The 16,970-nt window shown below is 36.5% G+C and overlaps 1 protein-coding gene across 2 annotated transcripts in view; it reads right to left on the reverse strand.

The window, feature by feature from the left end:
• LOC123505795 (protein sel-1 homolog 1-like) overlaps nt 1-16,970 on the reverse strand; it is an 84,943-nt gene that overhangs the window by 17,998 nt on the left and 49,975 nt on the right. For both annotated transcript variants that reach the window (XM_045257513.1, XM_045257514.1), the window contains exon 6: nt 8,696-8,850. In XM_045257513.1, the coding sequence (XP_045113448.1) occupies nt 8,696-8,850 (155 nt within the window). The remainder of the gene's footprint in view (nt 1-8,695; nt 8,851-16,970) is intronic.

The following is a 16,970-nucleotide window of genomic DNA, read 5'->3' on the forward strand; positions in this document are numbered from 1 at the left end:
ATAGTGTCCTGTTGTCTCCATATCTCCACTTATCTAATTTATTTCATTTTATATTTTATTTATTATTATTATTATTTATTTATTATTTTTTCTTTTTTTATGTTATGGCCTGTAGTGCCTGTAGGCATACTTGAAGAGTATATGTGGGAAGAGCTGTTAAGCTTCAGCCCATGACTGGCACAGGCAATTTTATTTATAGTGGTAGCCATATTAGGGCCCATATCACCACCCAGGCACATCTTTGGTGTAACTACCCAGAACCTGGGTATCATGGTGACATGTAGGTAAATTTAACCCACTCAACAAATGGCATAGCTTCAAAGCAGTATGTGGTGGGATTTGAACCTTGGCGTGGACGTCTGCCTGATCCCACACTCACCACCTTATCCTCTTTCTCTTCTATCTTGTAAGGATGGCAGTCCCATTTTCTTCAGCCTTTTTTCATATGTTAGGTCCTTTAGTTCCAGCAACATCTTTGTAGCTATCCTCTGGATCTGTTCTAATCTTCATATATCCTTTTTTAAGCTCGGTGACCACACCACTACTGCATATTCCAACTTTGGACATATCATACTTGTAATAATTTTTTTCATCATATTCTTGTCCAAATACTGAAATGCCACCCTAATATTAGTCAACATTTTATACATTGATCCAAATATCTTACTGATGTGTTTTTGGGGGCGCAGCGTTTCTTGTATAACCACTCCCAGATCTTTTTCGTCTTTAGTCTTCATTATTTGTTCCTCTCCCATCAAATAGTTCCATACTGGTCTTCTCTTACTCTTTCGTAGTTCCATTACGTGGCATTTCTTGGCGTTGAATTCTAACTTCCACTTCTTACTCCACTCATAAATTTTGTCAATATCTTCCTGCAGCCGCAAACGGTCTTCTCGGGTCTTGATTACTCTTTGCAATTTTGCATCATCAGCAAACAAATTACTACAACTTGTCACTCCCTTCTGTATGTCGTTTACATATACCTGGAACATAATGGGGGCTAACATTGACCATTGTGGCATTCCACTTGTTACTTTACTCCAGGATGGGTATGTATCTCTGATCACAGTTCTCATCTTTCTCTCCTTCAAGTAATCCCTTATCCAATCTAACATTATTCCTCTCAGTTCTCCTATGTTCTCTAACTTCCAAAGTAGTCTGCTATGAGGGACTTTATCAAAAGCCTTTTTTATGTCTATGTATACAGTGTCCACCCATCCATCTCTGTTCTCCAGTCCTTCTACTATTCTTGAGTAGAAACTTAGTAGATTTAACACACATGATCTTCCTGTCCTGAACCCAAATTGTCTGTTCGATATAACTTGTTTATCTTCTAGATATTTAACCCATTTTCTTTGATAACAATCTTACATATCTTCCCCACAACACTTGTACATGACAATGGTCTGTAATTTAATGGCTCAAATGATTTTTCTCCTTTGAATATAGGGATTATGTTGGCTCTCTTCCTTTCATAAGCTTGTAACCATTTCCCATATTAGTTCTAATAACTGATCTTTGCATTCCTTCGGTGCCCAGCCCGACACACCATCCAGCCCCATCGTTTTTCTGACATCCAAATTTTCTAGTAGTCTTCCAGTTTTATGTTTGTACACTACAATTTCCAGCAAGCCTTGACAAAGCAATGTCCTATTTGGTTCTGTAAAATCCTCTTCTTCAGTGAACACAGTTTTGAAGCTCTCATTCATTATTTCACTCATTTCCTTCAAGGTTTGTTATGTCTTCCCTCCTTTAACTATTTTTTCTATTATTTCCTTATTCTTCATCTTACCATTTATATACTTGTAGAAAAGCTTGAGTTCATCTTCGCTTTTCCGCACTACATCTTTCTCAAAGTTTCTTCCTCTCTCCTTACTCTAATATATTAATTTCTTGCATCCTTATACCACTGTCTGTTACTCTCATTTTTCTGCTTTTTGAGTTTCTTCCAAGCTTTATCTTTTTCCCTCAGCTTCTATACATCTGCCATTGTACCAAGCTTGTATACTTTTCTTTAGTCTATAGATAGGTACATATTTCCTGTGTGTATATTTACTTAGTTGTATTGTACAGGGTTCGAGCGAGGCTCATAGTGTCCTATCTCCACATCTCCATTTGTCCAATTTTTTCTAAAAGTTATGTACTTTATGTGCTGTAACAACTTCATTGTTTAATGCATTCCACTTCTCCACCGTTCTGTGTGGAAAACTGTTTTTTACAATATCCTTCACACACTGCCACACACACTGTGTGTGTATTTGCCTAGTTTTATTGTATAGGGTTCAAGCAGGGCTCATAGTGTCCTGTCTCCATGTCTCCATTTATCCAATTATTCCTTAAAGTTATGCACATTATGTGCTGTAACAATTTCATTATCCAATGCATTCCACTTTTCCACTGTTCTGTGTGGAAAACTGTATTTTCTAATATCATTCACACACTACCTCATCCTGATCTTCTTTTCATGTCCTCTTGTCCTTCCATCTTCTTCTGTCAACAGCACCAGGTTTTCTTTGTCTATCTTTACAATGCCATTGACTATCTTGTACATTGTTATTAGGTCCCCACTTTCTCTTCTATCATGTAAGGTTGGCAATCCCATTTCCTTCAGTCATTCTTCATATGTTAGGTCCTTTAATTCCGGCACCATCTTTGTAGCAATCTTCTGTATCCTTTCCAATTTTCTTATATCCCTTTTAGAGCTCCGAGACCATACCACTGTTACATATTCCAGCCTAGGATGTATCATGCTTGTGATGATTTTTTTCATCATATCTTTGTCCATGTATTGAAATGCCACTCTTATATTAGTCAACATTTTATATGATAGTCCAAATATTTTGCTTATGTGTGTTTTGGGGCTCAGATCTTCCTGTATGATCACTCCCATATATCTTTTCTCTTTAGTCTTCATTATTTGTTTCTCTCCCATCAAATAGTTCCATACGGTCTTCTCTTTCTTACTCTTTCCTAGTTCCATATGTGACATTTCTTGGTGGCATTAAACTCCAATTTCCACTGCTTGCTCCACTCATAGATCTTGTTTATATCTTCCTGCAACAGCAGACAGTCCTCTCTGGGTTTGATAACTCTTAGCAGTTTTGCATAATTAGCAATTAAATTTATATAACTATTTATCCCAATGTGAATGTTGTTTACATAAATCTGAAACATAATAGGGGCTAACACTGACCCTTCTGGCATTACGCTAGTTACTTTACCCCAGGATGAGTATGTATCTCTCATCACAGTTCTCATTTCCCTATCCTTCAAATAATCTCTTGTCCATTCTAGCAAAGTTCCTCGCAGTCCTCCTATGCTCTCTAGTTTCCAAAGTAGTCTTCCATGAGGGACTTTATCAAGAGCCTTTTTAATATCCAGATATACTGTGTCCACCCATCCATCTCTGTTTTCAAGTCCTGCAATAACTCTCAAGTAGAAGCTTAATAAGTTTGATACACATGACCTCCCTGTCCTGAACCTAAATTGTCTGTTTGATATGACTTCCTCCTCTTCTAGAAATTTAACCCATTTTTATTTGATAATTATTTCACACAACTTCCCCAAGACACTTGTAAGTGACACTGGTCTGTAGTTTAGTGGTTCAGTTGCCTTTTCTCCTTTAAATATCGGAATTACGTTGGCTCTCTTCCATTCTAGTGGAACTTTCCCTTTATTTATTGATCTTATAATTATTTCCCAAATTGGATCCAGTAGTTGCTTTTTACATTCTTTTAACACCCAGCCTGATACACCATCTGGGCCCATTGCTTTTCTGACATTCAACTTATCCAATAATCTTCCAATATCTTCTTTGTGCACTGCAATCTCCTGTAATCCTTGGCAATGCAATGTCCTACTAGATTCTGTGAAATCTTCTTCTGCAGTGAAGCTCTCATTCATTATCTCACACATTTCCTTCTCTCTTTGGTATGTCTTCCCTTCTTTAATTATTTTTCAGATTGTTTCCTTGTTCTTTGTTTTGCCACTTATAAATTTGTAGAAAAGTTTGAGTTCGTCTTTGCTTTTATTCACCACATCTTTCACACAGTTTAATTTTTCCTCTCTCCTTACTCTAATATATTCATTTCTGGCTTCCTTGTACTGCCGTCTGTTATAGTCATTTCTCTATTTTATGAGTTTCTTTCATGCTTTATCTTACTTTTTTTTTGCTTGTATGCATCTAGCATTGTACCAAGCATGTATTTTTTTCTCAACTCTATAAGCAGGTACATTTTTTTTTTACTACTTCATTATATTTCTGTAAGAATGTCATATTTCCATTGCACTGTCTTTCTGTACATAATATTTCATCACTCAATATCAGCAAAGTAGATCCTTAGTTTTTCAAACTCCGTTCTTGCGTAATTTAATCTCTCTCCTTTGTAGTCATCTCTGTAACTTATCCCATCTTCCTCTTGAATTTGCATCTCTAATGTCACATGATCACTTCCTCCCATTGGACTAAGGTATTGTATGATTGGAGGGGGCTCTAGATTCTTTGTGAATACTAGGTTAAGCAATGATGGTTCTTCTTCCTCTTTGTACCTTGTTGACTCCTCCACCCACTGATCCATTGCATTAACCATAGTCAACTGTAACACTTCCTCACTCCATTGCCCAGCATTATCCAATACTTCAATCTCTCTTCAGTTTACTTTTTTGCAGTTAAAGGCTCCAACTAAAAGTATTCTTCTATGTCCTATCATGTTATCTAGGCACTTTATCACCTCTCTTTGCATATCTTTATGTTCTTCAGTTCCCCATGTATTAGTCTTAGGTGGCACATATGCAACTATAATTTTTCTCTTCTTCAGTTCCTCTGTTTTGATTGTTACTCCCATTACTTCCACTTTGTCCTCTCCATATTGCACATCCTCCACACATATATATTGACAAACCATTCTTCCTGTCTCTCCTCCAGGTACAATTATATCTCTCCCCTTTAAAGTTGACACGGATCCCTCCTCTGTTTTGTTTCAACGATGCCCATTACATCCGGCTTTTTCTCTTTCAAATAATCCCTAACTTCCAATATGCTTGATAACAACCCATCTATATTAGTGTGTGTGTGTGTGTGTGTGTGTATTTACCTATTTGTGTATTACAGGGCCCAAGCTAAGCTCTCTGTGTCCTGTCTCCTTGTCCACTCCTGTCATATCTCTTTTTCATCTGATTGACACACACTGTGTCAACGACATCACTGCTCAGTTTATTCCACTTATCAATACTACGATGCGGGAAACTGTACTTTCTCACGTCATTTAGACAGATGTCTTTTATTAGTTTTTTTCCATGTCCTCGGAGATAATTACTTGTGGTCACCTTTATCAATTCTCTGTCCAATATGTCAATCTTGTTCACCAATTTATACATAGTTGTCATGTCTCCTCTTGTTCTTCTTTCTTCTAATGTGGTCAGCCCCAGTTTCCTCAGTTTTTCCTCATAGTCTAACTCCCTGAGTCCTGGTACCATCCTTGTTGCCAGCCTCTGTACCCTTTCCACCTTCTTCACATTTTTCTTCATATGCGGTGACCAGACGCAAGCTGCATACTCTAACTGGGGTCTTATTAAAGTGCATAATATCTTCTTCATCATTCCTTCATCTAGGTAGTGGAATGCAAGGCCAATATTTTGAAGCATGTTATATGTTTTCCCAAATATCTTGTTAATGTGTTTCTCCGGTGACAGAGTGTTTTGCACGGTTACTCCTAAGTCTTTCTCCTTATTAGTCTCTTCAATTTTCTCATCACCCAGCCTGTAATCCCTGTTTGGTCTGTATCTACTTCTTCCAATTTTCATAACATGGCTCTTGTTTATATTGAATTCCATCTGCCACTCTTTACTCCACTCATATATTTTATCAAGATCTTCCTGTAGCTTGTTACAATCTTCCACATTCTTTACTCTCCTCATAATTTTGGTATCATCCGCAAACATATTCATGTAACTGTCAATTCCTACTGGCATATCATTAACATAAATCAAAAACATGATGGGACCAAGCACTGACCCTTGTGGAACTCCACTGGTTACCTTCTTCCACTCAGACTTCCTTCCCTTCACCACTGTTCGCATTTCTCTTCCCACTAAGTAATTTTTCATCCATTTTGCTAGTTTATCACTTACTCCTCCAATCTTCTTTAGTTTCCACATCAGTCTATTGTGTAGCACTTTATCAAAGGCCTTTCTCAAGTCCAGGTAGATAGCATCCACCCATCCCTCTCTATGTTGTAGTATGTCAGTCACTCTTGAATAAAAATATAATAGATTGGATACACACGATTTTCCTTTTCTGAAACCAAACTGCCTTTCACTCAGAATGTTTTCACTTTCTAGATACTCACTCCACTTAGCTTTAATTACTTCTTCACATACTTTGCACAATATACTAGTCAACGATACTGGTCTGTAATTTAACGGTTCCATTCTACTACCATTCTTATATATAGGCACAATGTCAGCTCTTTTCCACTCTTTCGGGACTATTCCTGTTCGTATGGAGGTTTCCACAATATTAAATACGGGGTTCAATAATTGATCCTTACATTCTTTTAGCAACCTTCCAGATATGCCATCAGGCCCCATTGATTTATTAATATCCAAATTGCTTATAATTTTCCTTACATCTTCTTTAGTATCCATGTGTGTGTGTGTGTGTTCGGACGTAAAGTGGTGAGGTAGCAATACTGGGTGAGTCAGTCACGGCTGGACACTCAAAGGCCCTGCACTATCTCTCCCCCACCTGCCACAACAAGCTGGATTTTGTGTGTGGAGCAGCTTTTAAGTAGAAGTGACTTGTTTTGTCCCTTGGTGACTGTCCATCCCGTACCACATGTGATGCCAATAAACACTGTGTTTCATAAAGGCATCTCCAGTGTGTCTGCTCCCTTTTCCCTTCTGTGTTACCCCAGTTGTGGTTGCAAGAGAAGGCCTCCTAAGGCTCGCTACAGCACACTCTTGCTGTCCCTGCGGGTTGCTCCCCAATTCCTTCCTACCTGCTGCAGGCATGAGGCAACAATGGTGTGATGGAGGTGTGAGAGGTGGGAAATGCTGTGACAATACAATAGAACTTATTACCTTTATCATTAACTTTATTATTATTATTATTATTATTATTATTATTATTATCACTTCTTTTGTTATTATTATTATATACTATTATTATTATTATTATTATTATCATTGTAATTGTTACTATTATTCACTATTATTATCATTATTATTAATTATTTATTCATTCATTAATACCAATATGTTTCTTTTCCGTTTCTTCCCCCCTGTCTGTTTTGAGTCTGTTCTGAGATTATTTACAATCTCAGTAAGAGTATATTAGGACACATATACCTTCGGGTATCTAGTCCTCTTTGTCATATTATCGACGTGTTTGGGCAGTTGCCTAATTGTAACTGTTTTGTATGTGTATGTGTAATATGACAATAAACAAAAGAAAAAAAAAAAAAAAAAAAAAAAAAACTTTTACTGCACACTTTATAGACCACATTATTGTACTGCCTTGTGTATCTAATAGTACACAGCACTGTAGCAAAGCAACCACAATTACAATTTATTATGCTTAGAATGTATCAAATGTTTATAAAATAAAAGGGAGTGATGCTGCCACATCCAGTCTGCATCATGGCCTTCAAGCTTACTGAAAGCAAAAAGATTCTCCAGCGCCAGGTCATGCTCTGATAGGCAAACTACATACCATCACAGTGATACGAGTAAGGAATGTCTATTCCTTTGGCTAAGCCACATACCTCTTTTAATTAAAGGGATTTACATATCCTACGTTGGCTGAGTTTGACAGAAAAGTCATGCTACTTTAGGCTTAAGAATCACCCACTATAAGGTCAACTTTTCCAAAGTTTGTTCCACTACATAACTCAGTCAGAATGAAATTGCCAGATGCTGCCAAAAACTCAATTCTGTCCAATCTCGTTAGGTTGTCCATTTTATACTATATACCTCACAAGTTCTTTTGCTGCTCTCTTTTATTCTAGGGTGCCCTCTCTCACTCTGTATATTCACCATCCTTTCAAAATACTTATGTTCTCATACTCTATTTCCTGGCCATTTATCCTGAACTTCCACTCATTATTTGGGGTTCCTTCAAATAACACTATCTTACTCTTTACTTTGATAGACCCTAAAGTTACATTTCTCACACATTTTCAAATTCATTCAAATCTCCTGCAGCTCCCATTCATTCTTGCTCAATATAAGTATCATCTCCAACAAACTTTTCCTTTGTTTTTCTATAGTGCATGCTGATTCCCCCCAGACTCCAAAAGTCAATCAACAGTGGCCCACTCCTGAGGAATGAGTTGCCCATAATCCATAATGAACTTCAGACCACCAGATACAACTAAGCAAACATAAGGCAAATTCAAAATTTGTGTTTGTGGTGCCTAGCTATGTTCAAAACACACCTCATCAAAAAGATGTGATGAACACAACCACTATGTTTTCTGAATCCACCACATCCCCACTCATTGCAATGTAATGGTATGGTCTGTCATTTCTATTTAATTTTGTAATGAAACTCTTCCTAACTCTATGATAAAAATGTTTCACTAATTGTAAGAACTACTTCTGGTATAATGAGCATAATTCAGTTCCTAATCACATATTTCTTGAACCTTTCAAATACGCATTTACAAGACTCAAAAAGATCCTTGAACTGGAATACCTGAGCCTGGACGTCTCCTTTCTTAGCCAGGAACTGATAGTACTGTATGAGGTCATCATCTAGCAGAGATGAACTTGAGCCAGGATTGTCCACTTCATCCAGCAGCCTCACTCTCTGCACAACCCAGTTTCCATTCAGTGATACCTCATCTGCCACTGAATGTGAAAAAATTACTTGGTTAATTGCTTTGAATGGCCTTATTTTTAGTGTCACATACATACTAGTGTGAGGCAGTTTAGAATCACAACCATCAAGAATTCTTCAATCAATAATTATATCAAATAAAAATTTCAAATAACTTTTTGTCTTCAATCACACTCATGAATTAAATAAACACACACACACACACACACACACACACATACACACACGAGACGTGGTAGAGGAAGCACGCAATACCGTCGCTCCCGAGAATCAGCTGATCTTCACTACCTTTGTTTGGGTTTACAGTGGCCTGGGCTAAAAGTGTGGACTCACTTTTTTTTTTCATGAATACAGTGTTAAATAATAATGAGTGAGAAAGATATTCCATCTAAATGCAGGTATGTGACAAGGGAAAGAATGAAAGCTGATGATGACAATGTTGGTGAGGGAGAAAGAGAATTTGAAGGCTTTGATACGGCGCAAACTTCACTATTTGATAGAGTCTTGACTATCGAACGTAAATTAGATAAATTGATAAAGGAGAGTATGGGAATGAAAGAGAATGAAGAACAGGATAAAGAGCTCCAGAAATTGAAAGAAAGGATAAAAGAGTGGAAGAAAACGAAACTAGGCTAAGAACCGAAAATGAAGAATTAAAAGTCCAAATAGCGAACTACAAGAAATTGATGGAAGAAGGACTCGGTAAAGCCGAGAAAGAAAAAGAGAAGCTAAAAGATCTAGTTAACAAAGAAGAAGAAAGAGTACAAGACGTGATTAAAAAAGAAGTACAAGCATGGAGAATCCAAGATAAGAAAGACAAGGAATCATTTCAAGAAGTATTTCAAGAACAGTTAAAAGAAAGAGATGAAAATATGACAAGCAAAATGATAGGAGTCCTCAAGAAAAAAGAAAATTTAGTAAGAGAAATTGCAGAAAAAAAGAAGAGTGTAATTATTTTTGGACTGAAAAAAAAAATGTTAAATATAGACCAAGAAGGAAAAAGACGAAATGAAATCAGTAAAAGACCTACTAAAACATCTGAATGACGAGGATAGACAGAACTTAGAAGAGGAAGTAGAAGAAATCCATAGAATGGGACCATATCAAGAAGGAACAGTGAGACCAATTAAGATATTACTAAAATCACAAGCAGCAGCAGAAGTACTATATAGAAAAACAAAACTCAGAGAAACAGAAGGTTGCAAAGATATATATATAAAGAAAAATAGAAACGAGGAGGAAAGGAAGAGACACAATGAACTGGTGGCAGAAGCAAGAGAAAAAATAATGAAAGGTCAGAGGAGGAGAAGAAGGCATTTTTGGAGAATTATAGGAGACAGGATAAGGAAATGGTATATAAAAGAGAAAGAAGAGAAAAAATGGAGCAAGTTTAACTAAAAATGATAAGAACAAGAGATTAAAATGATGTATACAAACATAGATGGGATTTTATCTAGTAAATTAGAATTAAGAGATTACATAAAGAAAGAAGAACCAGATATTGTATGCCTGGTGGAAACAAAGTTAAATGAGGCAATAAAATAGACATAGATAAAAGGTATAATATATGGAGGAGAGACAGAGTGGGTAAAGGAGGAGGAGGAGTCATGATGATGTTAAGGAAGGAGATAGTGGTAAATCAAGTGGAGTTTGGGAAGGAAAATCAGAAATACTGTATGTTAAGATGCATATTAACAAAAAGGAGTTAACAATCATTGGAACATATGTGCCACCAAAACAAACTCATGGACTAACCAAGAATATAGAGACATGATAGATGACACAATAAGGAGTCTTACAAGAATCATTAAGGAAAGGAGAAAAGTGATATTGGTAGGAGATTTCAACTGTAAGGAGGTAGACTGGGAAAATTATGAAAGTGGTATGGGGGAAGATGCCTGGGGAGATAGATTCCTGAACCTAATGATAGATAATTTGATGGTCCAAAGAGTAAAGGAAAACACAAGATTCAGAGGAAACGATGAGCCGGCAAGATTAGACCTAGTTTTTACAAGGGATATACCAATTAACGATGATATAAGATACAAGTGCCCATTGGGAAAGAGTGACCATGTAATATTAGAGATGGATATAGAAGAAGGAAAGGAAGATAGAGATGAATCATACAAAGGAGACCGATTAAATTACAGAAAGGCTGATATTGAGAATCTCAAGAACTATTTTAAAACGTAAACTGGGAGGAGATGGAAAACTCATTAACGGTTCAAGAGAAATATAACTTATTTTTGGAAATATACAAAACTGGGGTCAGGAATATGTTCCGAAATATAGACCTAAAGAAGAAGGAAAGAAAGATTGGTTTAATGCAAGATGTGCTAGGGCAAAGGAGAAACGAGATGGAGCATGGAAAAGGTGGAGAAGAAACAGAAATCCAGAAAATAAGGAAAACTTCAAAACAGCAAGAAATGAATATGCTAAGGTGAGAAAGGAAGAAGAAAGAACTATGAAAAGGACATTGTCGAAAATGTAAGGAACAACCAAAATTGTTCTACAGATTCATAAATGGAAAAATAAGACAAAAAGAAACAATAGAAAGGTTAAAAGGAGAAAACGGAATGGTGGAAGACCCAAAAGTATGGCAGAACTGTTAAATAGTAAATTTCATGAGGTCTTTACTAAGGAATCCAAATTTGAAAGACCACAGGGTAATAGAGAGACTGTCTATATGAAAGAGATTAAAGTAACCAAGCTTGAAATAAAAAGTTGATGACGGAATTGGATGAGGAAAAGGCAATGGGACCGGATGAAGTCTCAGGCAGAATACTGAAAGAATGTAGGGAAGAACTAGCAAGTCCAATATACAACATCATAAAATGCTCAATAGAAAATGGAACAGTGCCAGTGGAGTGGAAAAGAGCTGAGGTGGTTCCCATATATAAGAGCGGAAGGAAGGAAGAACCTTTAAATTACAGACCGGTATCACTAACTAGTGTAATATGCAAGATGTGTGAAAAGTAATAAAGAAGCAATGGATTGAGTTTCTTGAAGACAACAAAATATTATCAAATAGCCAATTTGGTTTTAGAAAAGGTCGGTCATGTGTGACAAATTTATTGAGTTTCTACTCTAGAATAGTTGATAAAGTACAAGAGAGAGAGGATGGGTTGACTGTATTTATTTAGATCTAAAAAAGGCTTTTGATAAAGTGCCACATGAAAGATTACTATGGAAGTTAGAGGAGAAGGGTGGCTTAAAAGGAAGCACATTGAGATGGATGAAGAATTACTTAAGGGGGAGAGAAATAAGGACGATAGTTAAAGATATGAAGTCCAAGTGGAGAACAGTAGACAGCGGAGTGCCACAGGGGTCAGTATTGGCACCAATACTTTTTCTCGTATATATAAATGACATGCCAGAGGAGTGAACAGCTACATAAATCTGTTTGCGGACGATGCGAAACTGTGCAGAGTCATTAAACAAAAGAGGATTGTGAAATACTACAGGAAGACTTAAACAAGATCTGGAAATGGAGCAAAAATGGGAGATGGAATTCAATGTGGACAAAAGCCATGTCATGGAAATGGGAAAAGTGAAAGACGACCAGTGGGAATCTATAAGATGGGAGATGGAGTAGAACTAGAAAAGTAAAAAGGAAAAGGACTTGGGAGTGACAATGGAAGAAAATAATCAACCGGTAAGCCATATTGATAGAATTTTCAGAGAGACGATAATTTGCTAAGGAATATTGGAGTAGCATTTCACTATATGGACAAGGAAATGATGAAGAAATTGATAAGTACTAAAATAAGACCTAGATTGGAATATGCAGGAGTTGTGTGGACTCCCCATAAAAGAAACACATAAGAAAATTAGAGAGACTACAAAAATGGCTACAAGAATGGTTCCAGAATTTAAAGGGATGGCATATGAGGAGAGACTAAAGGCAATGGATCTACCAACCTTGGAGCAGAGAGAGAGAGAGGATCTGATACAAGTTTATAAATTGATTAACGGAATGGATGAAGTGGATAATGAGAAACTGATCCTGAGAGAAGAATATGACTTTAGAAGCACAAGATCGCATAGTAAGAAACTAAGGAAGGGACGATGTCTGAGAGATGTTAAAAATTTAGTTTCCGCAAAGATGTGTTGAGACTTGGAACAGTTTGAGTGAGGAAGTGGTGTCAGCAAAGAGTGTACATAGTTTTAAAGAAAAATTGGATAAGTGTAGATATGGAGACAGGACCACACGAGCATAAAGCCCAGGCCCTGTAAAACTACAACTAGGTAAATACAATAAATACATACACACACACACAGACAGGACAGGATCGAGTGAAAGGCAAATGAAGTCTTAATGTGTAGTGTTCACCTAGCAGTAAATAGGTACAGGATGTAACTGATTGTGGTGTGATGTGTGGAGTGTGTTGTGGTCTCGGAAAGATCGGTCATGAGCTCTGAGCTCGCTGTAATAAGACTGGCTGACCAGCAGAGATGGTGAATTAAACACACACACACACACACACACACACACACACACACACACACACACACACACACACACACACACACACACACACACGAGACACGGTAGAGGAAGGACGCACTGGTGCCGTTCCGAAAAGCAGCTGATCTTCACTACATACCTGTTGTACAGTATTTACAGTGGCCTGGGCAGGTAGTGTGGTCTCATTTTTCTTCATGAAATCAAGTATTAAGGAATGATGAGCGAAAAAGAGATACCATCAAAATGCAGACGTGAGATTGGAGAAGGTAGGAAAGCTGATGATGACTATGCTGATGTGGGTGAGCCTGGATTCGAAAAGTTTCGATACAACGACTACTTCACTACTAAAAAGAGTGTCAAATATTAAATATAAACTAGATAAACTGATAAAGGAGAAGATGGAAATGAAAGTGAATGAAGAACAGGAAAAAGAGTTTATAAAACTGAGAGAAAGGATAAAAAAAAGTGGAAGAAAACTTAGGCTAAGAGCGGAAAACGAAGAACTAAATAAGGAAGTAGCTAACTACAAAAAGCAGATGGAAGAAGGACTCGGTAAAGCCGAGAAAGATAAAGAGAAGCTGAAAGATCTAGTAAACAAAGAAGAGGAAAGAGTACAGAACGTGATTAAAAAAGAAGTACAAGCATGGAGAGTCCAAGATAAGAAAGATAAGGCTGATTTTCAGGAGGTGATTCAAGAACAACTTAAAGAAAAAGAAGAAAATATGATAAGAAAATTTAGTTTGATAAATTGCAGAAAAAAAGAAGTGTAGTCGTATTTGGAATAAAAGAAAAAAATATAAAATATAGACCAAAAAGAAAAAGAAGAAATGAAATCTGTCAAAGACCTACTGAAGAATCTAAACGACGAAGACAGGCAGAACTTGGAAGAGGAAGTAGAAGAAATAAACAGAATGGGACCATATCAAGAAGGAAAAACGAGACCAATTAAAATACTACTAAAATCACAAGCAGCAACGGAAGAAATATTATATAGAACAACAAAACTTAGAGAAACAGAAGGCTGCAAGGATATCTATATAAAGAAAAATAGAAATAAGGAAGAAAGGAAGAGATACAATGAACTGGCAGCAGCAGTAAGGGAAAAGAATAATGAAAGGTCAGAAGAGAAGAAGGCATTTTTTTGGAGAATTCTGGGAGACAGGATAAGGAAATGGTATATAAACGAGAAGGAAGAGAAAAAGGTGGAACAAGTTTAACTAAAAATGATAAAGGCAAAAGACTAAAAATGATGTATACGAACATAGACGGGGTTTTATGAAGTAAATTAGAATTAAGAGATTACATAAGGAAAGAAAATCCAGATATTGTATGCCTGGCTGAAACAAAACTAAATACGGCAATCAAAATAGACTTGGAAAATAGGTATAATTTATGGAGAAGAGACAGAGTGGGTAAAGGAGGAGGAGGAGTCATGATTATGTTAAGGAAAGAGATAGTGATAAATTAAATGGAATGTGGGGAAGGAAAAGCAGAAGTATTGTATATTAAGATTCATATTAATAAAAAAAAGAGATAACAATCATTGTAACATATGTGCCACCAAAAACAAATTCATGGACCAATCAAGAATATAAAGACATGATAGATGATGACACAATAAAGAGTCTAATGAGAATCGTTAAAGAAAGGAAACTTCAACTGTAAAGAAGTGGACTGGGAAAATTATGAAAGTGGTATGGGGGAAGAAGCCTGGGGAGAAAGATTCTTGAACCTAATGATAGACAATATGATGGACCAGAGAGTAAAGGAATGCACAAGATTCAGAGGAAACGAGAGCGAGATTGGACCTAGTTTTACAAGGGGTATACAAATGAATGATGATATAATATATAAGTGCCCATTGGGAAAGAGTGATCATGCAATATTAGAAATAGATATAGAAGAGGGAAAGGAAGATAGAGACGATTCATACAAAGGAGACCGATTAAATTACAGAAAGGCTGATATTGAGAATCTCAAGAACTATTTTAAAAACGTAAACTGGGAGGAGATGGAAAACACAGACAATGCAAGACAAATATAACTTATTTTTGGAAATATACAAAACAGGAGTCAGGGAATATGTCCCAAAATATAGACCTAAAAAAGAAGGAAAGAAAGATTGGTTTAATGCAAGGTGGGCCAATGCAAAGGAGAAAAGAGATGGAGCATGGAAAAGGTGGAGGAGAAATAGGAATCCAGCAAATAAGGAAAACTTCAAAACAGCAAGAAATGAATATGTTAAGGTGAGGAAGAAAGAGGAAAAGAACTTTGAAAAAGATATTGTCGAAAAATGTAAGGAGCAACCAAAATTATTCTATAGATTCATAAATGGAAAAATTTGGCAAAAAAGAAACAATAGAAAGGTTAAAAGGAGAGAACGGGATGGTGGAAGACCCAAAAAGTATGGCAGAACTATTAAATAAAAAAATTCCAGGAGGTCTTTACTAAGGAATCCAAATTCGAGAGGCCACAGAGTAATAGAGAGACAATCTATATGAAAGAGATTAAAGTAACCAAGCTTGAAATAAAAGAGTTAATGAAGGAACTGGATGAAGAGAAGGCAATGGGACTGGATGAAGTCTCAGGCAGAATACTGAAAGAATGTAGGGAAGAACTAGCAAGTCCTATATACAACATCATAAAATGCTCAATAGAAAATGGAACAGTACCAGTAGAATGGAAAAGAGCTGAGGTGGTTCCCATATATAAGAGCGGAAGGAAGGAAGAACCTTTAAATTACAGACTGGTATCACTAACTAGTGTAATATGCAAGATGTGTAAAAGAATAATAAAGAAACAATGGATCAAGTTCCTTGAAGACAACAAATTAATATCAAATAGCCAATTTGGTTTTAGAAAAGGACGGTCTTGTGTAACTAATTTATTGAGTTTCTATTCTAGAATAGTTGATAGAGTACAAGAGAGAGAGGGATGGGTTGACTACATTTATTTGGATTTAAAAAAAGGCGTTTGACAAAGTGCCACATGGAAGATTACTGTGGAAGTTAGAGGAGAAGGGTGGCTTAAAAGGAAGTACATTGAGATGGATAGAAAATGATTTGATGGGGAGAGAAATAAGGAAATTAGTTAAAGATATGAAGTCAAAGTGGAGAGCAGTAGAAAGCGGAGTGCCACAGGGTTCAGTATTGGCACCAATATTTTTCCTCATTTATATTAACGACATGCCAGAAGGAGTGAAAAGCTACATAAATTTGTTTGCGGATGATACAAAACTGTGCAGAGTTATAAAGCAAAAGGAGGATTGTGAAATACTGCAAGAAGACCTAAATAAGATCTGGGAATGGAGTAAGAAGTGGGAAATGGAATTCAATGTGAACAAAAGTCATGTCATGGAAATGGGAAAGAGTGAAAGACAACCTGTGGGAATCTATAAGATGAGAGATGGAGTAGAACTGGAGAAAGTATAAAAGGAAAAGGACTTAGGAGTGACGATGGAAGAAAACAATCAACCAGTAAGCCATATTGATGGAATTTTTAGAGAAACATATAATTTGCTAAGGAATATTGGAGTAGCATTTCACTATATGGACAAAGAAATGATGAAGAAATTGATAAGTACTATAATAAGACCCAGATTGGAATATGCAGGAGTAGTGTGGACCCCTCATAAAAAGAAACACATAAGGAAATTGGAGAGGC

The sequence above is a fragment of the Portunus trituberculatus genome, chromosome 18, assembly GCF_017591435.1.
Source record: "Portunus trituberculatus isolate SZX2019 chromosome 18, ASM1759143v1, whole genome shotgun sequence".
NCBI classification, from domain to species: Eukaryota; Metazoa; Arthropoda; class Malacostraca; order Decapoda; family Portunidae; genus Portunus; species Portunus trituberculatus.